A 25,403-nucleotide genomic window follows, 5' to 3' on the forward strand; every position below is an offset into this window, starting at 1 on the left:
CTGAAACAAATAAAAAGGTTATTCCTAATCTGTTGTTTCTTTGTTGGGCTCTTATTTTTTTCTCCCTTCTGTCTTTCTCTGTACTTTTACTCCCACCCCCTCTTTCTCTCCCTTCTGAGTGAGGATGGATAGCTAGTAGAGAGACTGATAATTGAGAGCACTGATTAATTTGGCTAGACATAGAGATGTGTGGGAAGTTTGTGTGTAAATTCTAGATTGTGTTTGTTGTGTGGGTGTGTGTATGCCAGCGACAGTGAGAGAGATATTGATCATCTGTTTTTTGTTTGGTGTAGATCAAGGCGTTCTTGTGCACAAGCGTATCCTGTGTTGATAAATCTGTGTATGTGTCTCACAGAAATGCAGTATATTACCTGCCGAGCACAAAAGTGTTCAGAGGAGGGTAGGCAGTATCCATTCAGTGGCCGAATTGACACCAACTCGCTTGTGGTGCAGGACCAATACATCTTCTTACAGGTACAGATGTGTGTGCGTTTCATAAAGTGCATAAGCGTTTGTGATTTAGATTGATGTGGGAGATACCAAAAATGTGTGTGTATGTGTGTGTGTCACAATAATCTCAGTCTGATTCTTTTTATAGCCCTCCTTTTATCTCTTGTCAGTGGCGTGTAAGTGAGTGATAAACATTGAAATCGGCCTCTCCATCTTTAACAGCGGGCCAGGGGAGGACAGGACACGGTTTTGAGTGAGAATCCCAAACCTGGACCCTCCTCTGTCAATACAAGCGACTTTCTTTTGACTTTTGTAGCTTGAAGCTGTTGGATTTGAGTTGACAGAGAATAATGAGGTTATTGATTCAAAAAGCGCAGGAACAAGAGACTGTCTGACACCCCACACCTCTCGCAGGAAAAACACAGTGTAGCACCATCCTCACCCTGTAAAAGTGGACACACACACACACACACACACACTGCCTCATTCTTTGGACATCCAAGCTCTATTGACACTGGATCAATCGAAGCATTAGAGCTTTAATGCACTATGTTTACAGCCTAATAGCTACAATCTACTTGATAAGAGTGTGTACAACATGTGCGTGTGTGTGGGTCAGGTCTTGCCAATGTTCAATACATTTACATTGCACTTTAAAAATTCGATTTCAGTCTGACCAAAATAATAGATTGCAACCAAAATTCTTTTTTTGGATTTTTGTGAAGTTGGACTAAGAGAACTAGATAATGTGATTGCATCTTGGCTTCATTCAACATGTGTATATGTTAATCAGGTTGCAATTGGTCGATATGGATCCTTCAAATATTTGATCAAGCATTGTGTACTTATACAAAGTTCCCCTTTCCCCCCTGACAGTACTATAGCTGGGTTATAAGTGTGTATGTAAATTGAACTCCACAAGGATAGTAAACCCTGAAATAAACATAAAAAATAAATAAATATGGAAAGGATGTTGTTACAATACTGGAAACGTCAATACAATTGCTTAAAATATTGATTTTTATCACAATTATAATGATAGCCCAGGGAAAAATTGCAACAAAAATGGGATGATAATTTTTTTTTTATATATATATATATATCTTTTTTTTTCTTTTTTTTTCTTATCAACTGAACCTTAGTTGATAAGAAAAATTTCAAAAGTTGAGATTCCTCAGGCCAAATACATGTTAAATGCATTATTATTTTATTTTATTATTACAATTTTTTTTCTTCTTCTTCTTCTTCTTCATCTACTTATATAATTATATCAATATTAATATTGATATAATCATATTATTATTTCTATTGTAATTCTATTCATTGAACCAAAGTAAAAAATTATATATACCGTCGTGGTCGGAATTATTGGCACCCTTGGTAAATATGATCAAAGAAGGCTGTGAAAATTCATCTGCAGTGTTAATCCTTTTGATCTTTTATTTAAAAAATTAACAAAAATCTAATCTTTCATTGGAGAATAAGAATTTAAAATGGGAGGAAATATCATTATGAAAAAAATGTTTTTCTCTAATACACATTGGCCACAATTAACGTCACCCTTTTATTCAATACTTTTTGAAACCTCCATTTGCCAGTTTAACAGCTCTACATTTTCTCCGATAATGGCTGATGAGGTTGGAGAACACCTGACAAGAGATCAGAGACCATTCCTTCATCCAGAATCTCTCCAGATCCTTCAGATTCACAGCTCCATGACGGTGCTTCTTCTCTTCAGTTCACCTCACTCATTTTCTACAGGGTTCAGGTCAGAATGGCCATAGCAGAAGCTTGGTTTTGTGCCCAGTGACCCATTTTTGTGTTGTTTTTGAGGTTTGTGTTTGGATTGTTGTCCGGTTGGAAGATGCAAACACATGGGGTACTTTTTATCCAACCATCTTGAGTGTTTGCTGCTAAAAAGCTATTTTTTTAGTTTCATCTGACCATAGAAGCCAGTCCCATTTGAAGTTCCAGTCATGTCTGACAACTGAATATGCTGGAGATTTGTTTTTGGATGAGCTAGGAGAATTTTTCTTGAAACCCTCCCAAACAACGTGATGTAGGTGTTGTTTGACAATTTCTTTTTAAGGTTTTCTGACCCACGAAACTCAACCTTTCTCTACAATTCTCCAGCTGTGGTCCTTGAAGAGTCTTTGACCACTCAAATTCTCCTCCTTACCGTGCATTAGGATGATATAGACACGTCATCTTCCATGCAGATTCATAAAATTTTCTGTTTATTGGAAATTCTTAATTATTGCCCTGATGGTGGAAATGGGAATTTTCACTGCTCTAGCTCTTTTCTTAAAACCACTTCACTAATTTGTGAAGCTCAATTATCTTTTGCTGCACATCAGAAATATATTCTTTGTTTTTTCTGATTGTGATGGATGATTAAGGGAATTTGGACTTTGTTTTCCCTCCTATTTATATTTCTGTGAAACAGGAAGCCATGGCTGGATAATTTCATGTTCATAATCCCCCTGGAGTGCTCAGAATTGTAAATTTGAATGGGAATATACTTCAGAGATATTTTACTCATAAGAATTTCTAGGGATACCAATAATTGTGCCCTACGTGTATTTGAGAAAAACATTTATTTCATAATGAAATTTTCCCCCATTTTCAATTGTTTTAGTTTATTGAAAGGTTAGATTTTTGTGATTTTTTTTATTTTTATTTTTTATAAAAGATAAAAAGGATTAATAATGCAGGTTTATTTTCAGAACCTTCTTTGATCATATTTACCAAGGGTGTAATAATTCTGACCACGACTGTATATTACTTTGCACTACAGTGTAAAATGACAGCTCTAGTTTTTATTTTGGCAGAAAACTGTGTTTTTTGGTTAATTTTCAGTGTTTCATTACTAATTTAGTGAACTGCTATAATTATCTGTCCACAAAAATGATGTGAATGGCGTTCAGTGTGTTCCCAGATTCTCACAGCAATGCAGAGATGGAGTTCACTGCATTTACTGTTATCCCAGCCGCTCTGAGATGCTGAAACAGCGGATTATGAGCAATGGAAAGCCTCTATAATAGACAAGCAAACATGAGTTCTGATTGGTGTGAAGTGCTGATCTGTTGTAAATTCTTGTAACTGTGCTTTGTCTGACTTGTGTGTGTGTATCAGTTAACCACAGCAGGAAGAACTACATACTTTGTGTCCTATCAGCGAGGGCTCTTCAGGACCATACAGCTCCCTAAATACTGTCTACCCAAAGTAAGATACATGACACAGCACTAGCTGTCACACATAAGTTATCAGATGAAATGCATGTGGCTCTAACAGCTATTCTCCGTGCAGGACATGCACATTGTCAGTACAGATGAGGGGCAAGTGCTGGCAGCAGTGCAGGAGTGGAACGAAAATGACACCTACAGTCTGTACATCTCTGACACACCTGGAGTCTACTTCACTCGCTCGCTCCCAAACCTCCGTACCTCCCGTGGCCTCGCAGGAAACCTCATTGTGGATGTCTACAAGGTCTGCAAATATGATTGAATGGCCTGATGGTGCTCGCCAATTAGGTTTAAGAAGTCGACCACCTTGAATGTTCACAAATACATGTTGTGTGCAATTAGGAAAACTTTGGTAATTAGTATGGCTTTCTCCAGGAATTTTTGAAAGTAGAACAGGGAACAGTGCAATGCAGCACAATATAGCAGTGTTTGAAGTTATGCCATTAAACACTAAGAATACAAAGAGAAGAAGAAAATCTGATAATTAGAACAACTGAAAACATCCAGAAAATGAAGTGTAAGCAAAAATGCAAAGAGAAATGAGGCTTATCTGCAATAATGTAGAACCTGATATCCTTTCGTTCTCCTCTTTTCCATCGCTTCAAAGAACACAAATATCTGTAATTGTAAAAAAATAAAAGAAAAAAAAGATAAAAGTACTGATAATTTTTTATAATAATGATCTTACTGACAGTAATAATCATACTAAGAATATTATTATTATTATTATACAAATTATATAATAATAAATAAAAGAAGTGCATTTTAATAATAATAATAATAATAATAGTAACAAATAATAAAATATAATTAAATAATAATAATAACCATGGTAAGAATAATGTACGTATTTATTATTATTATTATTATTATTATTATATAATTGATATAAAATAATAATTTAGCAGAACACAAACTAATATATGTAATTAAAAAACAATGATAATATTTTTATGATAATCTGTATAATAGTAATAATAATACATTAGTAAATAATCAATAATAAATTAATGATAAATAATAATACATTATTATTAATATTATTATTATTAATATATTATGAACATACAAAAACAAGGAAATCCAAGTATTTGAGTTCAGATCACTTTTGTCTTGTAAAGGTGGTGGGTGTCAGTGGACTGATCATAGCCAATAAGAAAGACGACGCACAGATGAGAACGTATATCACCTACAACAAAGGCCAGACATGGAGCTTACTACAGCCTCCGACAAAAGACACCACAGGACATGACATCAACTGCAACCTGGTGAGAGCCACTGGAATTAACTCAACCAGATATATATTTCCTACTAGTCATGAGGACATTGCCAAAAAGGCATAGATCACCAACATCAAAGTAGGTGGAATACTATTTAACATAAAACAACTATAAATAATGTTGATCCTATTACAGTGACACACCCACTTCAAGCACAGCCACACCCACGTTTCTTGACCACAAGCACTCCATCAGATCCAGTTACACCCATTATATTCATTACATTACACTCAGACACATCTACTTAACTATGGTCAGACGAAAACAAGACATTACAGTGTTGACACGCTTTTCGTTTGATGCATTTTTACAGTGGAGCTCCGCAGAGAGGAACTTCTTTAGTCTCACAGTGAAATGAGGGTGAACCGCCAGCTACCACACAATAGCTCTGAATTCAGTGCTTTCTGATGGTTTGATTAAGACACAGTACCTTCTCTGTATCTTTGCAATGACTTTCACTGATGTTTTACACTGTTCTGGAAGATTGGTGATTTCAATTAGGACATACACTGAACAACTGGAGTCCATTTATCAGCAGATCTCAGAAAGTCTTAATTACTTTTTTTTTCTGCTGCACCAAAAGACTGGGTTCAGTGTTTGCACACCTGTTGTCATTCTTTAGAAAGACAAGATGAAACAAGTTTTTTTTTGTTACGGTCCTTGTGCTTTTGGGTATTTTGGGACTTATTACCAACTTTAAACAACCGCTGGTACAAGAATTCAGATGCTTGTACACAGAACAAAAGTTTGCTGCTTACTTGCATATGCAATTAGTTGTGAATCACTAGGTGGTTGATTGCATTTAACTGTACTGATTTTTGACACTGTATTGACACTGAATTCTAATTGCCATAATTGCATTGATTTTCTGAAGCTCTGAAATCAAAGATTAGATTTTTCGTTTTCCAAAAAAATTGGGTCACACTAATTGAAGGGATACTAAAAATCAGAGGAGATCCGAAGCGGATTCATTTGCCCGGCTTTTGAAAGCTGATGCTACAGTCGGTTGATGCAGAGATTATGTAGATAGATGTAAATGTACTGAAATATAATTTAATACTGTGTAATGTTCTAATTTTCAGCCGTCGTGCTCCCTGCACCTTCACCTGCAGATGTCTGAAAACCCCTATACACCTGACACCATCTCCACCAAACACTCCGCTCCAGGGATTATAGTGGCCACAGGTGTGTGTGTAGCTGTGCCACTTCATTATTGTTTTTAAGCTTGTGGCATCTTGAGTCCCCCAGGAGTTTCTGATAAATTAGAGTGAAGAATGGATGTAAATGTGCATGCTTTTAAATGCAGATGGAGTTTGAGTGGCCAAATCACGGCTTTCAATTTGTTACATCTTTGTGTTTTTCTGCTGCAGAGTTTGGCATGATTGGAACAAAAACTCATTTCACTCTGTTCTTTTGCTTGTCAGACTCATTATAAAGTTATCTTCAAAACTCAAGCCCAAATAGCTTCCTGCATGAAACTAGATAGATGCACGCTCAAAAAGTTAGCCATGTAGAGCACGCAGAATATGACCGGTGTCTTCCACATTCATAATTGCCTGTCATGTCCGACAGCTATTCCGCTATCACTTTCCCATGCTCAGAAACATTCTTCATCAGGTATCATGATGATTGTGGTCTTTGAGGGCACTCGTACACACCAGACAATGTTAACCAGGAATTTATCAGGAAATTATAGATTTAAAATTATATTGCTGTGCCGTTTAACTACACAATTGTGTTAACCTAAATTACTTAAATCGGGTCTCGTAGACAAAGGATTTTCAAACTGGACCCCCTTAAAGGGATAGTTCACCCAAAAATGAAAATTCTGTCATCATTTACTCAATCATACCCTCAAGTAGTTCCAAGCCTGTATGAATTTCTTTGTTCTGCCGAACACAAAAGAAGATATTTTGAAGGAAGTTTGTAACCAGGCTGTTTTGACTTCCATAGTAGGAAAACAAAAATACTATGGAAGTCAATGGTGCCCCAGAACTGCTCTGTTTGCCCACATTCTTCAGAATATCTTCCTTTGTGTTCAGCAGAACAAAGACATTCATACAGGCTTGGAACTACTTGAGGGTGAGTAAATGATGACAGAATTTTTATTTTTGGGTGAACTGTCCCTTTAATTAATTTATAAATAGAAATCCAAGAACCCCCTATGGGGGCTGCAAAGGGGGCACAAAATATTCGAGGGGGGGGGGGGTTCTTCAATTAAATGTTAATGAAATACAAATTTTTTTATATTCATATATATATTTTATATGCTGTCTAAAGACTGGTCTGAAATCTGAGATTACTAGCGATTGTTTTATAATTTTGTATTAAAGCTATTCTGTTCTTTTTTCTTTTGGAATTTTTTTTTTATTTCAGATATGCAGTAAAATTAATATTTTTTAAAGACACAGTTTGCTTTGGTACAGTGACAGTATAAAATACAATTATTTAAACTGCTACTGATGGAAGCAATTTCCATGTGTGTTTTTTTTTTTTTCAATTAATTACTGATTAAATATGTGATTTAAATCTAATAGTTTGCCTTTGTAGTGCATATACTTAACAGCACATACCTCTTTTTCATTTTTTTTTGTTTGTTTGTTTGTTTGTTTGTTTTTACCAGCAGGGATTATTTTCTGTTTTATTCTATTGTAATAAACTGTGATAGAATCAAATCTCATCCACCAATATATCTCCAGTATATGCATTGGAATAATAATCTGTCTGTGAGAGTTACAGTAGTGTTTTCTCTCTCAGGAAACATTGGGCCAGAGCTTTCCTTCTCTAATACAGGAATGTTCATCTCCTCTGATGCCGGCAACACATGGAGACAGGTAAACCACTCACCTGCTCACATCTTGTTAAGCATGGACTGTAGTGTAGTCTTAAAGGATTAGTTCACTTTCAGCATAAAAATTGACTGATAATTTATTCACCCCCATGTCATCCGATTCTTTCTTTCTTCAGTCGAAAAGAAATTAAGGTTTTTGAGGAAAATATTCCATATAATGGACTTCAATGGGGATCAATAGGCTGAAGGTCCAAATTATAGTTTCAATGCAACTTCAAAGGAATCTACATGATCCCAGCGAAGAATGAGAATATTTTCAAGCGAAATGATCGCCCATTTTCTAAAAATAAAAATAAAAATGTATACACTTTTTAACAACAAATACTCGTCTTACACTAGTTTGACGTCACGCATTTTCACATTAGAAAGGTCATGTGTGATATAGGCAGACGTACCAACCCAATGTTTACAAAGAAAAATGTCAAATGCCCTTTACAAAAAATCTAAAACAATGATGTCTGACAATTTTGAAGTTGGAGGAGAAAATGAGATGGATTTTTGCGCCCTACCTTTTTTAACTGGAGTACACAAAAGAAGAACTAACCATGCGTGATGTTTCCAATGTGATGTGTAGCAGAGCCCTTTAAAGCTTCATTGAAACTGCAATTTGGACCTTCAACCCATTTATCCCCATTGAAGTCCACTATGTTGAGAAAAATCCTAGAATGTTTTCCTCAAAAACCTGAATTTCTTTTTGACCGAAAGAAAGAAAGAAAGACATGAACATCTTGGATGGCATGGGGCTGACTAAATTATCAAGAAATGTTTATTTTGGAAGTGAACTAATCCTTTAAGATTACAAGAACCCTGTTTCTGATCACCACTCAAAAGAACTGAAACTAAAAGAAACATGAGAAACACAAAGAGACAGGATGCTAAAGTACCTTGTAGGTTTTTGACTCTGTAAACACTTTTTAGATTTTTGAGGAGGAGCACAGTGTCTGGTTTTTGGACCACGGAGGGGCTTTATTAGCTGTTACACAATCTGCTGTACCAACACGCCATTTATGGTAAGACAAAATGCTTTTTATCCTTAAAAATGCATATTCATAAATGCACTGCCTTACAGATTTTATTGAATAGCATCAGTCCACAAATCTGATTTGTGATGCAGTCTGGAATCAATTTTACATTGTGTTCATCCATTTAGGCCAGAGGAGAACTATAATCCTCTGACTGAGCCTGGTTTCTCACAAGATTTGTTTCCTCATTTCTGTCACCTTGCCACTGTTGCCCTTTGTTTGCTTAGAAGTGGTTTAAAAGACACTTAATATACAAACATAGTAGATTTGATAGAACTAACGCAGATAAGAACAAAACGTGAACTGAACTGAGTAAATAATGCCACTATTGTATTCTGTAGAGCTGCTTTATTGCAGATATGCTCACTGAATATAAACCTAACAGACCACTCAGATCATTAGGATCAAGTCAGTTAGAAACACCAAGGGTTCACACAAAACAAGGGGAGTCCGCTTTTAGCTATTATGCCGCCCTCAGTTGGAACCAGCTTCCAGAAGAGATCAGATGTGCTAAAACATTAGCCACATTTAAATCCAGACTCAAAACGAATCTATTTAGCTGTGTATTTGTTGAATGAGCACTGTGCTACATCCGAACTGACTGAACTGTATTTTATTTTGTGAATGAATTTAATGAATTTTCTATTCTTAACTGTTTTAAATTCATTTTAAATAAATTTCTATATAATTTTAAAATTCCTTGTTTTTATCATTTTTTTAATTCCCTGTGTTTTTAATTGCTGTGATTATTATTTTTAATGACTATTTCACTTTCTTTTATGTAAAGCACTTTGAATTACCATTGCGTATGAAATGTGCTATATAAATAAACTTGCCTTGCCTTTATAGCTTCGTATTTTGCAACATCGACACTTACTGAATTGAACTGAATCACCATTTACTGACTGGAGTTGAATAACTACACTACTTGAGTAGAGCTGCCTATCACTGAATTTAACTTTTACACAGCTAATCTTAAAGTTTGCATCACTGAGTCGATTACTTTTGCTTTTTTAATACTGTGAAGTTGCTTTGAAACAATCTGTGTTGTATAAAGTGCTCTAAAAATAAAGGTGACTTGACTTGACACATTATATGATGTTCGGGAGGAGCACATCAGATACTTAGCCTAATTAAACACAAGTGGTACGCACTCAAGTCAATCAATGCATGGATATAAATACAGCTGACATACCTCTATTCATTTGACGGTTAATCAGCATCCCTCCACCGCCCCTTCTCCACTCAAAAGTATCAATGGAGTTCTCACCACACTATAGGGGGGCACTCTGGGTTCGGGCCATTCCCGAGATCGGAGCCCTTCCCCGGGACAGCACGCCAACTACGCATTACCATACTCGCCAAATACGCATTACCTTACTCGTGCTTAATATATGTAAGTGTGAACTCGTGAAATGTTTGTAAAACAGAACAGAAGAGATTATGCATGTTTGATTGAGTTCACTGCAGTTTATCTCAAACTTTTTGGATTTTTTTTATGCAGCCTAAGTTTTTGAAGTTGCCCTCATGCTTAAACGTCAGCTTTGATTTGAGGACTGGCAGATATAAACAGCAGGCAAAAGGTCTTATCATATCAAACATTTGGAATCCTTTCAGCGAAAGTGCCTGTCATGGCTTTGTAGTGCAGGTGGCTGTGTTTGCCAGGGCTTTTATGTTTATGTTGGGGGGGGTTAAGGTTTGAAGCAGAGGTGAGATTCGGTGGGCTTCCATTCACATGTTGTTCCTGCCACGTCACACACGCGGCTTTGATGTGCTAAGCTCTGAAATGTTGTCAGGATCAATTAGGCTGCGGAAGATAATTTGTGTCCTCCTGTGGGTTGCTGTTAGAACAAGAGTCAGATGTGTGTGCGGGTGCTCGGCCATCAACTCGGGTGACTTTGACCCATATCTACAACAACATAAACACTTAACCAGAAAGAGACTGTTATGTCTGTTAGAAACAATAATACCGAGAAAAGTAAACTTTTAAAAGCATTGTGAAAGACACTACCAAGATTTTTCATGTTTTTGAAAGAAGTCTCATATGCTCACCATGGCTGCATTTATTTGATCAAAGTAGAGTAAAACAGTAATATTTTGAAATATAACAGTTTTCTGTTTTAATGTATTATAAATTGTAAACTTGATCCTTCAGAAATCACACATTATCCTATAGAAATTATTCTAATATGCTGATTTGGTTTAATAGAAAGGATTAATAGAAAGTTCAAAAGAACAGCATTTATTAAAAAAATAAATAAATCAAAAACTTTTGTAACAAAAAATTACTTTACTGTCACTGTTGATCAATTTATTGCATCCTTGGTGAATAAAAGTATTAATTTATCATTTTAAAGAATCAGCCGACTCAGCAATGTGAGAGAGTTGCAGTTGGTTACTAAAAGTTCATATGAAAAAATGACCAAATTATACTGAAATGATCTTAATCTAAATGAAGATCCCCAAAACACAATTATGACTAACCAGTAAGTTCAGGTTAAACATTCAGTGCTCACAGAACAAGGCAAACAGAAGGGCTCTAAATACAAATGGACACGAGCAGGTGCTTTCAAATACAAGGCATTCATAGAAAGAACAAAATCTAAAAACAAAAACAACAACAAAACACACTGAGGGGCCACTTACTTCAGGCAAAATAATGCAAAGGACAGAAATAAAGTAGAATAAAGAGATGCAACAAAAGAACAGTGAAATGCAAAGTAGACTGAATGTGTAATGAGACGTAATATGCATTTTACATGACTAATAATGATTAGAGGGTAATGTAAACACAAGTGGGGTATGGTGAATAATTTTGTCTTGATATTTTTCAATGAGTATATATTAGATTTGATTTTAATGTAATTATGCAGATGTAGCCCACATTACATGTTAATGCAGTGACTCCACAATGACTTGTTTTTGTGGATCCGCTAAATATTCTCGGATGACTGAACAAATGCATCTTCTATTTTTATGTCTTTGTCAAATGTGCATTGTACAGGATATTAATCAGAATATGAACCTAATGTACTTTGCCAGTGAAATGATTTGTGAAATGTATGTGTGTCTAGGATTAGTTTGGATGAAGGTCGGCAGTGGGACAAACTCAGCTTTTCGTCTACACCCCTATTTGTCGACGGGGTTTTGATGACTACGGAGACTGAGAATCGCATCATTACGTAAGAATCATTTCACCTCATCTTCTCAGCCACACTGATCTAAATGGTCCAGGAGGTGTCAGCAATGAACCTTCACTTACTTGGATCATTATTATCAGATTAAATCTTTTCATTTGCTTATCTGCATGCCTGGACTATGATCCTCACACTTACTTGTACTGATAGCACTGACACTTCCTTCTCGGATTTGCCATAGCAATCCATTAGCAATTGTAAAGAATGTAAAAGCAAACCAATCCTGTTGTGCTTAAGCATCTCTATCCTCCTAGATTCTTCGGGCACTTTAGTTACCACTCCGACTGGCAGCTGATAAAGATTGACTACAGCTCCCTGTTTGGGCGGAAATGCACAGACGGAGACTTTCAGATGTGGCACCTGCATAACAAGGTTGTCACCTCACATTTATCAGCACGCCTTACTGTTCGGTCTCAACAGCAAAGCACTAATTCCCTCACTCAACATTCAACATGAGTTTCTTTTGCCACTGAATTCGCTATTAATTAGGGCGGCACGGGAGTTTATTTTCACCTCTGGGGTAACATGCCCAAGCAGAATGGAAATTAATGGAGTCGTAATGGATTTTGCAACAGATCTCGGCACATAATATTGGTGACATGTTGTCCGTCAGCCTTGACTTGTGGTTTTACGGAGTTTCAGAGTCAGCATCTATTGCATGTCAAATCTGTTTCCTGGGAAGCACGATATGTTTTCTAAAATTCGTACTAACTACTGTATCCATCCTAAGCTAAGCAGAAGTAACTAGAAAAGTTTTTTGGGGGAAAACATGTCCATACTTGAGCTCTTGAGTTCTTCACAAAAGCTATTTTGACAGAGGAGACTGCCAACGGAGTGAAAAACCACATAAAAAATGTGTTTTGGCTAGTTTTGAACAGTAATTTACACTTTTCCGGGAGCTTGATTGACAGGCGATCTGACCAATCATAACGCAGAATCTACCATTTTGTCCGACAAACAAACCAGACAGGAAAGTAGATTAACATTGGTGGACTTGAACTTGAAAAATGGTGTGTATTGATGTCTTTCCACAGTTAAAATAAGATACCTTCTGATATTCATTCATGTTTATTTCATGATATTACTAGTAAAGAGGAAGAGAAGATCAGTTCATGTGCCGCTTGAACTGAGGTGCTACAGTGATTTGTCACGACACATTAAAGAGCCACAAAACAGTATTTATAGCTTCCTCTTTGCTCCACGATGTATTTTTCACTGCGTGAGAACATGATGAGTGGTGTTAGAGTGCCATGGCGTGTCGGACTTAGCAACAGTAACTAAGGGCATGGGTCTTTGCAAAGGATCAATTGGGCTGGTTTTGTTTCACAGACCTGGCAGCCCTGCTTCCTGTGTGAATTTGTGAATATATAGGTATTTATGTGCACATCTTTCATTGCAATACATTTCCCATATTCTACACTACATTTACTGTTAAGGCTTTAATAAAAAAAACAGAAATGTTTGACAGCCTGATTCCAAGCAACATTGTTATTGGTAAATAAAATTTAATGATTAAAAAGCACATATTCTGCATGACCATATTCTACATCCCTGATCCTACCAATACCTAAACTTAACAACTACCTTACTAACTATTAATAAGCAGCAAATTAGGAGTTTATTGAGGTAAAAGTTAGATAATGGTTTGCTAATAGTGAGAATTGGACCTTAAAATAAAATGTGTCCAAAAAATAAATAAATAAATAACAAATAAAGAATAATCAAATTTTAATGAAAACTTAAAATATTAAATAAAAGCTAATTCTAAATATTTATACATTTTATAATAGTATACTAATACTGTACTAACACTGTTCCATGTGACTTTGACTGAAGTTATTTAACGAAGTATTCATGTGCATTTTAGGGTGAGGTGTGTGTGATGGGAGAGAGACAGGTGTATATGAAGAGGAAGCCTGGCACACGCTGCACTCTGGGTCGGGAATATTCTCGAGTTGTTTCAGCTGAGCCCTGCATCTGCACCCTCTATGACTTTGAGTGGTGAGTCACACGCACACACACGGAAATGCAGAGCAGCTGCTTTTCCAATGGAGGAAATGAGTGACAGTGACTCTTGCGGATCAAAGGACTCACTGTTGCATGCAGAGAACAAAAGCTGCAGGTATCCAACCGATTATACAGATTAATTAAGTGTCATTTGAATGTAAAAAAAAAAACAAGATTTTTCCCTTCATTTGTAAGTTGTTGTTTTTTTCAGAGCAGTTTATGATACTGTTGCCGTCGCTGCATTAAATTAGCTTGCTCTTGAGGTGGCAAGGTAAAAACCTGGTTTTACATCAGTCTGTCATAATCATATCGCTATACTGATGGAGATGTCTTTACAAGCCCACCCCGATGCACACGGAGACACACTCCTGCGCTGATCATAACGATGACATAAATCTCCCTTGTACCGCACACAGGCTCTATTAGAGTCATCTGCTCTTAGGCAAATTACACGTATGAATGAGAGGAGCGCAAAATTAGCATAATGTCAAATGATTAATTATCTCCAAATGAATAAGTAATGAATATTTAAATGGATGATAAATGTGGCAGTGATCTGATTAGCCTGAAGGAGCTGGTATTACTGAGTTTAGCCCTGATCCCCTACAGCAGTTTATACCTTGTAAATGCACTAACCAATCACAACTTAAGGCTACCATGCTGCTAAAATGTTTGCTCAACTTCCCATATTCTGCTCTACATTTACCATAATACCTTCAAACAGCCTGATTCCAAGTCAGAATTGTTTATGTTAACTTTAAAATGTTACTGAAATAAGTTGACGTTAAAGTTGAAGTACTAACGTTACAAAACTAAAATAATTATAAACAATTTAAACCCAAATAATAATAATGACAAAAGCACATAACAAAATAAATAAAACAGCAATTGAAATGAAAACTGAAATGATAAAAAAATATAAGCTAAATATTAATAAATATTATATAAATAATACTAAAATAACAATGTTCCGAGTGCAATTTGGTGATTTTAACTTCTGAAATATTCAACAGATAATATGGCAATAGATGTGTAATAAGTTGCACTAATCTTTAGAAATTAATCAAATAAAGCAGATAATGGAGTAAACTTTTAATTCATTTTCAAATAATAAAAAAAAAAAAAAAAAAATGCTTGGATTTAGAATATTTCCTAGGCTGGAAGTTACTCTTTTAAGTCCAATCGCTATAAAACAATGAGTCATTATAGCAAACGACTTGAAAATTCAAGGAAAAATCATATAAATACATCTGTCAGAAAGCGTGGGAAGCTTTCGTATAGTCAACACAAGAACAATACAGTAAAAATATAAAAAGTGGTTCCCAAGATGTTTGAGGAAATCATTGAAAAACATTTATTTTACAATGTATGTAAAGTGCAGTCCATACAGCATCCAAGCCACCTTTCTCTGTAGACTTCTATTGCATCATAGAGAGGAGCTTAACCAAACTGAATAATTGATGTGTTTTTATGATTTCCCCTGCAGTGATTATGGGTTTGAGAGACAGGCTAGTGGAAAATGTGCACCTGCATTCTGGTATGATGTAAATTTAACAGCACACACCTGCAGCCATGGACAGCGCTACCGCAACAGCACAGGGTAACACACATTCACAAATACACAGATGCACACACAATGCAGTATGAACCATACATGCAAAATGAGACTCTTTGTGACAGCCTTCATAAGAGTGTTTGGGTTTGTGTATTAAATGCATGTCACTTTTTTGTTTCTGCTGCTAACAGAGAGTGTTTTCTGAAGTCTTTGTGTATGTCGGTGCAGGTACAGGAAAGTGCTGTTGAATAACTGTAGAGAGGGTCTGAAGGATACACTGAGTCCCAGAATGCAACAGTGTAAACCCATAGCACCCAGTGGCCTACAGCTGAGCACCATCAACTCTCAGCTCACTGCTGTACTGGGAACCAACATCACCTTCAGAGTAGCATTGCAAAATGTAAGTCAGCAGGTGCAGAGACGCACACAAATTCCTTCATATTACAAGGTGCTGTGCTTTAGGTTAGTGGTTCTCAAACTTCTTAAGATGGCAGACCAAGTATGAGAGTAAACCAAATTTCCAAACCACCAAAACCCTAAATCTCATAAAGGGGTCTCATTCGATGTTTTTTTCATCAATCTTGCCTTGTGCCACTGCCACCAATCCATAATTTTATAGGCAGTGAAATTAGCTAGACTCATTAACTGGGTTAGAAAAGAACTTGCAAAAACCATCTTTCAAAAGTTTGGGCCAGTAAGATTTCTTTTTTTTTTTTTCAATTAAAACAGCACGAAAGCATTAAATTGATCAAAGGTTAAAGTATTGACATTTATTTTGTTACAAACGATTTCTATTTCAAATAAAAGAATCAGGAAAAAATGCATCATGGTTTCTACCAAAATATTAAGCAGCACAACTGTTTTCAACATTGATCATAATAAGAAATGTTTCTTGAGCACCAAATCAACAAGAATGATCATGTGACACTGAAGACTGGAGTAATGTTCCTGAAAATTCAGCTTTTCCATAACAGGAATATATTGCATTTGACAATATATTAAAATAGAAAAATTCACTGTAATAATATTTCACAATATTACTCTTTTACTGTATTTTTGATCAAATAAATGCAGCTGATATAAGAGACTTCTAGAGACCAAATCATTCCGACCCCAAATTTTTGAACAGCAATGTACACTGACAAATAACTGAGCATTAATTTATTATAAAACTGATGCTAACAGTAAATCAGTTTAATTTATTGTTATCATTTTATGTATTTAGGTCTATTCTTTTTTTAATCAGACCACCTGCCATCTGTGGACCCCAGTTTGAGAACCAGTTTCAAAGCCTTTACATGCAAAACCATAGAATATACCTGTCTTTTTGCCTTTTTCTTTAGGGTGACTCTCTGTCTACAAGTCTCCATGTGGACTTTGGAGATGGCATCTCGGTGTCATACTCCAATATAAGTCGCCTTGGTGACTGCATCACACACACGTACAGGGTCGCTGGGATATTCAGGGTCACCGCACGTGCTCAGAACAGTCATGGGTCTGACAGCAGCTCGCTCTGTCTGCACATCACTAGTATGTACATGAGCACATGCATATATTCCTTAGAATTTGAATGCTCTATAAGAAGCCACTGCCGTCACTATAAAAAACTGTGTCCTGTCAGACTAAATTACCTCTATGCCACTGACTGCACATCTAGACAATCTATTTCAGAACCAGCTCTCAATGAAGGATGTGTAGAAGAAGAAATTGCTGTTGTGTTCAGTGCTAAATGTGATCATTATTGACTTCATATTGTGTCTGATGAGATATCACGTCCGATGTGTCATGTTAGGTCCCGTGGAGCGTATCTTTCTTTCGGCACCAGTGGTCGTCATCAGAGGAAAAGAGGCCAATTTGACAGCAGTGCTGTGGCCCAGTCAGCCCAGGACTGCTACCTTCTACTGGTGGTTCAATAACAGCACAGAGGTTCAAACGCTGAGTATATAATATATATATTTATATACACACATGTGGCCCAAAGGCCCAGATCGGTTAGGCAGCTATTCCAGTATTACTTTTGACCTCTAACAAAACAAGAGCTCTGCCAAAGATATTGTGGTTGCCAGGGTCAGATTGGTAAACCTGTTACTAAAATGGATTTGGATTGGGGTCAAATAAGTAAAAAGCAAAGCCACGTTTTGGCGGGGAAGATACTGTGACACTGTGTTCTTCCCCTTTGCAGTATGAACACCTGCTACCAAAAGAAAAACAATAAATGAATTCTAACTCTGTCAAAATGGTTTTTGATTAATGCCAGGTATAGCTAGGAAAACACAAGGGGAAAATGCTGCCAGCTTAGAAATTTGGCCAAGTTAAAAAGTCCAGATAGAATTTTTATTATAGATAGCTTGTCACAAGGTAGGATTTTATTGGGCCGTTGAAATGTTTGGGGTTACTATGATTTTTTTTATTTCAAAGCAATTGATACTTTAGTCTGCAAGGACAAATCTTTTCTAAACAATGCTACAAAATACTTAAAATAAGTGTTGTAATTTCTAACTTGTTCATCAAAGAATCCTGGGGAAATTGTATTGTGGTTTCCATACTGAATTAAGCTACACAAGCATTTTCAACTCTGATAATAATAAATGTGACCCTGGACCACAAAACCAGTCTTAAGTGTCAAATTTTCAAAATTGAGAAATCACACGAAAGCTGAATAAATAATCTTTCCATTGATGTATGGTTTGTTATGATAGGACAATATTTGGCTGAGATACAACTATTTGAATATCTGCAATCTGAGGGTGCAAAAAAATCTAAATGTTGAGAAAATTGTCAAATGAAGTTCTTAGCAATGCATATTACTAATCAAAAATGAAGTTTTGAGATATTTACGGAAATAAATTTACAAAATATCTTCATGGAACATGATCTATACTTAATATCCTAATTATTTTTGGCATAAAAGAAAAATCGAAAATTTTGACCCATACATTGTATTTTTGGCTATTGCTACAAATATACCCCAGCGACTTAAGACTGGTTTTGTGGTCCAGGGTCACAAATGTAGCAAATCGGCATATTAGTTTGATTTCTGAAGAATGTGACACTGAAGACTGGAGGGCTTTGCATCACAGGAATAAATGACTAAAATATATTCAAATAGAAATCATATCATTTAAATTTTAATATTTCACAATATTATTGTTTTTACTGTATTTTTGATCAAAAAAAGCCATGGTGAGCATAGGAAATTTTTTCAAAGACATTAAAAAACTTTCCAACCCTACACTTTTGAACAGTAGTCTATAGTGTTAATATTGCTGACATATTTTGTTTTTACATTTGTTTCATCTCAAGATAATCACAGACTTCATTTTGACTGATTTCTTCATTATACTGATTTCTTGTGTCATGAAAGATTAGGATGGATTTAAACAGTTATTATCGCCATATGAATCACTATTTTATGATGCTTTCAAATATCACTGAATTATGAGATCATTCAGTTCAGGTCTGTTTAACATTTCTGAGGTGAAAGACATAAAATATTGGCAGAGCAGCTTTTAAAGATTATGCATCTAAGTTCTAGAGCATTTTCCTGCTGGAAACCTGCCATAGAGTATAGAGTCATTTAAAAGCATTTTAAAACTCAGTTATACAGAAGCTTTGCATTATAATAGTTTAGATTTTCTACGTGAAATAATTGTAATAATATTATCTGTTCATTTCACCCTGTGTACCTTCCTCCTTTATATAAAATACAGGCTTTTAGTTTAATTTAGGGTGTGACAAACAGCAAAAATGGTGCCCAGATTTGCAGTCCAGGTTTGTCTATAAGCCAGCTGTATTTGTATGTGGTTGCTTTTCATTTTTAATAAAGTAATAATATACAACAAAGAGCACACCCAGGCAAAAAGCAGACCCTCCGATGTGTTAGCAATGTTAGAAAATCTGCTTGTAAATAATTTAAGTGAAATAAATGCATTAACTTAACCCATTATACACTGAAAGTGCAATATTTTCGTATTCACTACTTTAATTTCCACGGAAAACAAGGCAGCGTTAAAATGTAACCGCATTGTTTTGAATGAATATTAATGTTTAAATGTAATTTACAAACATCAGTCCATTTTAGTGCTGCTGCCCAACATGCCCATCTTGTGCTAGAACAAAACAAAAAAGGACCACAAAAGTTGCATCAGCAAGCTCTCCGTAAATTACAAGTAAATCTCACAAACAGAGCGGCTTGTTAAGAAATACCAGGAAAAAGCATGAAGATCCTTAAGACCAATATATCTACAAAAAACCCTGAGATCAAAAACATGACAACTGAACCGTGAAACACAGCGGGAGTTTGGCCATATAGGGCTATAACTGGTTTCTGCTATAAATGATTCTGCCACTCACACATCAGTCAGAGCTGTGATTTGCTTTCCTGTTTCTGAACATCTTGTATGTGTGTGTTTTTAGCCGCTGATCACACTGGAAGGAAGCGTTTCACACACGTTCACGCGAGAGGGACCAAACTCTGTCACCGTACAGGTGTCGGCGGGAGGCACAGTCCTACAGGATGTGAAAATCATCACTGTCAAAGGTGAAGACCTCCCGTTGTTCTGAACTTTGCAGTGTTCTTTGAGATACAGAATGTGGTATTTTTAGTTTCACAGACACATATTCAGAATTAAGAGGAATTTTTGGCAGAGCTTCATCTCTCTTCCTATCGTTCCAAGACTTCTTCCGTTCTCTACTGCTGTCGTTCTCTCCCAACCTGGAAGAGCACAACCCGTCCGTTGCCGAATGGAGACAGGACGTGGGGCGCGTTGTCAGGGCAACGCTCTCTCAGGTATACCGACCTTAAAGTCCATCATCAGTTCCTGTTGGAGTGCTCTGTTCATGTCAGTGAACTGCTGAAATGAACTCATGAAATTTCTTGAAAGGCTGCTGATAGCTCACCACGCTTCCTCTCTCTTCAGCTATTCTCTTTCCTCTCTCTCATATGCTGCTGGTTTAAAGCCTGATGGCTCTTTCTGGGCTCTCTTGCGAGGTTCGTGTTTGGCTGAGAGGCTTTACGTGCTCTCACGCATCCATCTGATTCCCCCTCAGTCTGAAAGCGAGAGATGGGGTAATGTAGTGCTACTGGCGAGAATGAATCACAGGAGTTCAGAGTGAATATTGATGCGGCAACAGAGAGACTCTAAAGCCAGTCAGCCAATTAAAGAACAGAGCCAAAGAACTGCTCCACAGAACTCCATTACAATGAGTCGCTCAAGCACAAATATAATGGTCTCCCAATACCTCTGGATTTTCAACTTGAACAGAGTGCTTTCAATATGGTTACACAACATCATATCATAAATATTACCACCGTCTTGAGATTCTCTGGAATGACTTATTATGAATTGCAAACATTAATATTATTAATGTGCAAACGGGCATGAAATGATTGTCTAGCTTTTACGCATGAATTAGATCCCATCATGAATATTGCATGCTGATAAAATTTGTTTAATTTAATAGTTACTACCATGTGTTTTTCTCCAGGTTTGCGGCTTCCCTGAGGACCAGCTGTTGGTCTCTGTGTTTCCTGGATCTCCAACTACTGCTGAGCTCTTTATCCTACCCGAGACAAACCAGTCGGCATTCAGATCACACACAGAGGAACAGCTTGATAAGGCGAGAACCACACACACACACACACACACGCATATTGAAACAAAATGCTTTGCTGTGATCCCCCAAATGACAAGGTCTGATGATTGATACAATCTGTTAAAATAACCTATTATGATTCTCTGATGGCTAAATAAATTATAGTGGCAATAAAAATAGGCTTTATTACTAGCGAATAAACCTGCTGAAAAATACATGCACTTACTTTAAAAATATCATGGGCTGAATTGTAATGTCCAGCAACCACAAAGAGAATTTTGTACTTGACAATAATTCAAATTTATGCTAAAACCAGCAGTATTTTTTTTATCGCGTTCTCAGTTTATGTAGGGTTATGACCTACAGGTTCCCAAAAATGAAGTATGATCATTTAAAATGGCTTACAAAAGATTGTGATGAAAATAAAGCTTTTTTGCAGCCTTTATAAATATTTTTTTAATAAACTCAACACATAGACTACCGTTCAAGTGTTTGGGGTCAGTATTTGTTTTTTTAGTTATTGGCACATTTTTTTAAGCAAGGAAGCAGTAAATTGATTAAAAGTGACCGTTGCAACATTTAGTTAAGATTTTGTTTCAAATAAATGCTGTTCATCAAAGAATCATGAAAAAATGGCTTCCACATAAATATTAAGCATAAAATATTACACAACTTCTTCTACATGTTTTTTGAGCACCAAATCAGAATGATTCTGAAGGATCGTGTAACACTGAAGACTGCTGAGAAGGCTGCTGGAAATTTAGATTTGCATTACAGTAATTAATTACATTTTGAATTGTGATAATATTTCAAAATATTACTGCTTTTACTGTATTTTTTTTTCCCAATAAATTAAAAAATAAATCGTACCGATCTTAAACTTTTGAATGGTAGTATATGTCCACAATTTTATTAATTGAAAATCATTTACACTCATTTACTGCTTTAATGTTGTAACATTGCAATATTAAATCTTTTATGAAATAATATGATAGATTAAAACAAGGCTTTTCCACTTATCTCTTTACTTTAGCTCTCATTTTCCTCATCACCGGTTACCATTATCATTCTCTTGTTTCAGATGTCGGAGGTCTTTGTGAACGCTTTAAATCTGAACCTGATCCAGTTTGATCTGAAGCCTGACACACAGGTCACTGTGTCTGTGTCTCAGCTCACACTGGGTAAGACCTGAATACAAGTTTCTATTCCTAAGATTTTAATAGAAATCCATGCTCTCCGATGACCCAAAATGCATACACACATGCATCGCACTGCTTCTGTCTGTGGTTATAGGACTCGTTTGGCACTGCTGTCTGTGGTTGAGTTACATTAAACTGTCTACCGCATTGTGTTCTGCATTTAATTGCCGCCTCGTTGTGGTAAATTACAGTGCTGTCTGTGGTTATGTGAGGTGACTTTATGCTTCTGTGGTTATATAAGGTACACTACATTATTACTTTGCTGATGATCCATTGTGTCAAATCCCTCAAATTTCTCTTGGTGCTAGAAATCCCAGAGAACAGATACTCCACCCAGGACTTTAAATTAATATTGATAATGTGGAGCCTGTCTTAGCATGACCAATATAGTGAGTTGGAAATGACATTACAGGATCATAAAGAGTGTCTCTCTGCCACATATAATTCTACCCTTTTCAGACACGGCCATTTGTCTTCATTGCTCCGAACAGGAAAAGTTTCAGATTGCCTCCTGCATTCTGCCGAAAGGTCACAATCATCATGCGTCAACCCTCAAAGGGCTGAAGGATGGACTGCAGTGTGTGTGTGTGTGTGTGTGTGTGTGTGCAGTGAACGAGTGAGACAGTTTTTAGAATTACTGAAATGGATATGCCTCTCACACATCAGACACAGTCTGAGAGACAGCAAAGATATTTGTGGTCAACAGACTTTTTGTTTTTGCAGTTAGCTGTTGTTATACCAATAACATATACCAGTAATATAATATTATATATGACAGTAATATATTCTTCCTTTGTTTCTATTTATCAATAATCATTCTGACAAAATAATAAGATTTAGAATCATTTATTGGACTGCATTTTAAATCTTTGAAGCATTTTCATTTTGGTCATGATTCCTTTTTTATTCATAAATAAAATTAATGTTACCAAGAGCTATAGTGAAAATCACTGAGATATTAATAATGATAGAGCATGGTAAATCTCTAAAATTTATGTTTACCTAAATGATTGGATGGTCATTTTTATTTTAATGAGTATAATACTTTATGAATTGGGCATTACATTAATTAATGAAAATAAATATGTCTGTATCATATTTGATACATTTTCAATATGATTCATTTTCATAAACAATACACACTAAACAAATTGTGCTATATTGGACTAAAAGTGGTTCTTTGGCTCGTAATCATATGGGGAACCACTTTTGGTGCTGTATAGCGCCAAATCTTGGTGCTTCAGTGGTTCTTCAGCGGTTCTTTGGCATGACTCAGGGGCTATATAGCACCGCTACCATATACAGAACCTGTTAAGCTCCTGTATAGTTCTTCAGCGGTTCTTCAGTTGTTCTTTGGGGTGATTAAGGTGCTATATAGCACCACTGCCGTACAAAGAACCTGTTAAGCCACTTTACCAGCCAAAGAACCACTGTTGGTGCTGTTCAGCACCATTGTTGTTTAAGAAATACAATGCAATATGGCACCTCTTATGGTTCTGCATAGCACCATTTGACAAAGGTGCTGTATAGCACCTTGAAAGATATGGTGCTATATAGCACTAAAAGTGGTTCTTGGCACATAATCATAGGGGAACCACTTTTGATGCTATATAGCACCGATTTTTTTAGATATGAAATAGAAGGCATAGTAATTATGAATTTTATCATATCAATAACTATTAATATCAATAACTAACTTATTCTTGCTGTTATTTTATTAAAATCAGCAAAGTTGTCCTAGCAAATAGATATGTGCATGGTGACACAAAGGCAGCCATTTTGGATTTTATATATTAAAAGTCATATAGAAACATTTTTGGAGAAGTATTGATCATGATTGATTTATTATAAGAACATGCAATTGATAATAAAACACATAGAAAGCATTGTGAATGCATTTGCCTTCCTATAACTGGAGAACAAAGAAAGATAAAACATGGCACTGGTAAAGCCAAGGTCAGGGTTTGATTCCTAGGGAGTGCAAGTAATAAAAATTTGCAATGAATGCAATGTAAGTCACTTTGGAGTCATCATCCAAATGCATACATGCATGCTTTTTATATACAGACTGTGAGATGAGACATTGAGTTATGCTGTGTAACTTTGCCTGCAGCACCTCTGGTGGACTCCAGTGTTCTCCCCAGTGGCTCTGCCATGCTGGTATTGGTTTCTCTGGGTTTGGTGGGATTGGCTATTCTCTTCATCTACAAGTTCAAACGGTAAACCTTGCCTCTCCCAAATCTCTCAGTTCTGCTTAGCAAATCTGGGCTAATTACACACTGTCATTTTGATATGCCCAGGAAATACCAACCAATGCTGACAAATGATGCTCACTTACTTTATTGGCAACAGTGACTGTTTCCTCTTGATCTGATCTACTTGGACCAGAAACAAAAACTCATCCAGTTTTTTCTCCAACACTAGTAAAATCCCATGGATCCATGTGGAGACAGAGGACACCCATGAGAAGGAGCCCGAGGTGATCAGCGCTGTCGGACAGGAGACGAATGGCACTCGTACAACAGCCACTTCATTCACAACGTGCAGCGCACACACAACACACACACCATTTCCCTCCAACACCGGAACACACAACAACTTCAGCCATCTGCCACCTCCAAGAGACCTGATGGAGAAAGAGCTGGAGGCTCACAACACAGGTGAGAAAAGTCATTATCCCATATACAATATTTATGCTAGGTTTAATTGTCATCGTTGAATCTGTCTGAAGAGATGGGCGGGGTGAGCAGACCCCTTTAGGTGCACTTTAGTGGCCTTTTATATCAGTATTAATATACTATCTACAAGTGAACTTTTTTTTTAAATATAATTTTAAGATTTACTGTACACTACAATGTACATTCACTACAATTAAGTGCACTTATTTTTCACAAGGGAAGTCCTTTTCTGTCATATTTAATGTTCATAAATATGCAATTTGCGCTCAAGGAGCATGAAGAGAGATGTGCTTGTTTTTGTGTGTATCTGTTGTTTGTAAGCGT

General features: G+C 36.3%; 1 protein-coding gene across 1 annotated transcript in view; it reads left to right on the forward strand.

Moving 5' to 3' along the window:
* Window positions 1-25,403, forward strand: part of LOC306885926 (VPS10 domain-containing receptor SorCS3-like) — a gene marked incomplete at its 5' end in the record, with an annotated part of 60,396 nt that overhangs the window by 33,838 nt on the left and 1,155 nt on the right. The window contains 20 exons of the mRNA XM_079442748.1: window positions 356-474; window positions 3,586-3,675; window positions 3,760-3,939; window positions 4,817-4,963; window positions 6,058-6,160; window positions 7,733-7,809; window positions 8,745-8,836; window positions 11,923-12,030; window positions 12,300-12,417; window positions 13,913-14,046; window positions 15,539-15,652; window positions 15,836-16,007; window positions 16,951-17,137; window positions 17,400-17,533; window positions 20,024-20,147; window positions 20,284-20,396; window positions 21,095-21,226; window positions 22,284-22,383; window positions 24,515-24,620; window positions 24,826-25,061. Coding sequence (XP_079298874.1) covers window positions 356-474; window positions 3,586-3,675; window positions 3,760-3,939; window positions 4,817-4,963; window positions 6,058-6,160; window positions 7,733-7,809; window positions 8,745-8,836; window positions 11,923-12,030; window positions 12,300-12,417; window positions 13,913-14,046; window positions 15,539-15,652; window positions 15,836-16,007; window positions 16,951-17,137; window positions 17,400-17,533; window positions 20,024-20,147; window positions 20,284-20,396; window positions 21,095-21,226; window positions 22,284-22,383; window positions 24,515-24,620; window positions 24,826-25,061 — 2,586 coding nt within the window. The remainder of the gene's footprint in view (window positions 1-355; window positions 475-3,585; window positions 3,676-3,759; window positions 3,940-4,816; window positions 4,964-6,057; window positions 6,161-7,732; window positions 7,810-8,744; window positions 8,837-11,922; window positions 12,031-12,299; window positions 12,418-13,912; window positions 14,047-15,538; window positions 15,653-15,835; window positions 16,008-16,950; window positions 17,138-17,399; window positions 17,534-20,023; window positions 20,148-20,283; window positions 20,397-21,094; window positions 21,227-22,283; window positions 22,384-24,514; window positions 24,621-24,825; window positions 25,062-25,403) is intronic.

The sequence above is a fragment of the Barbus barbus genome (genome assembly GCF_936440315.1).
Source record: "Barbus barbus genome assembly, chromosome: 20".
Taxonomy (NCBI): Eukaryota; Metazoa; Chordata; class Actinopteri; order Cypriniformes; family Cyprinidae; genus Barbus; species Barbus barbus.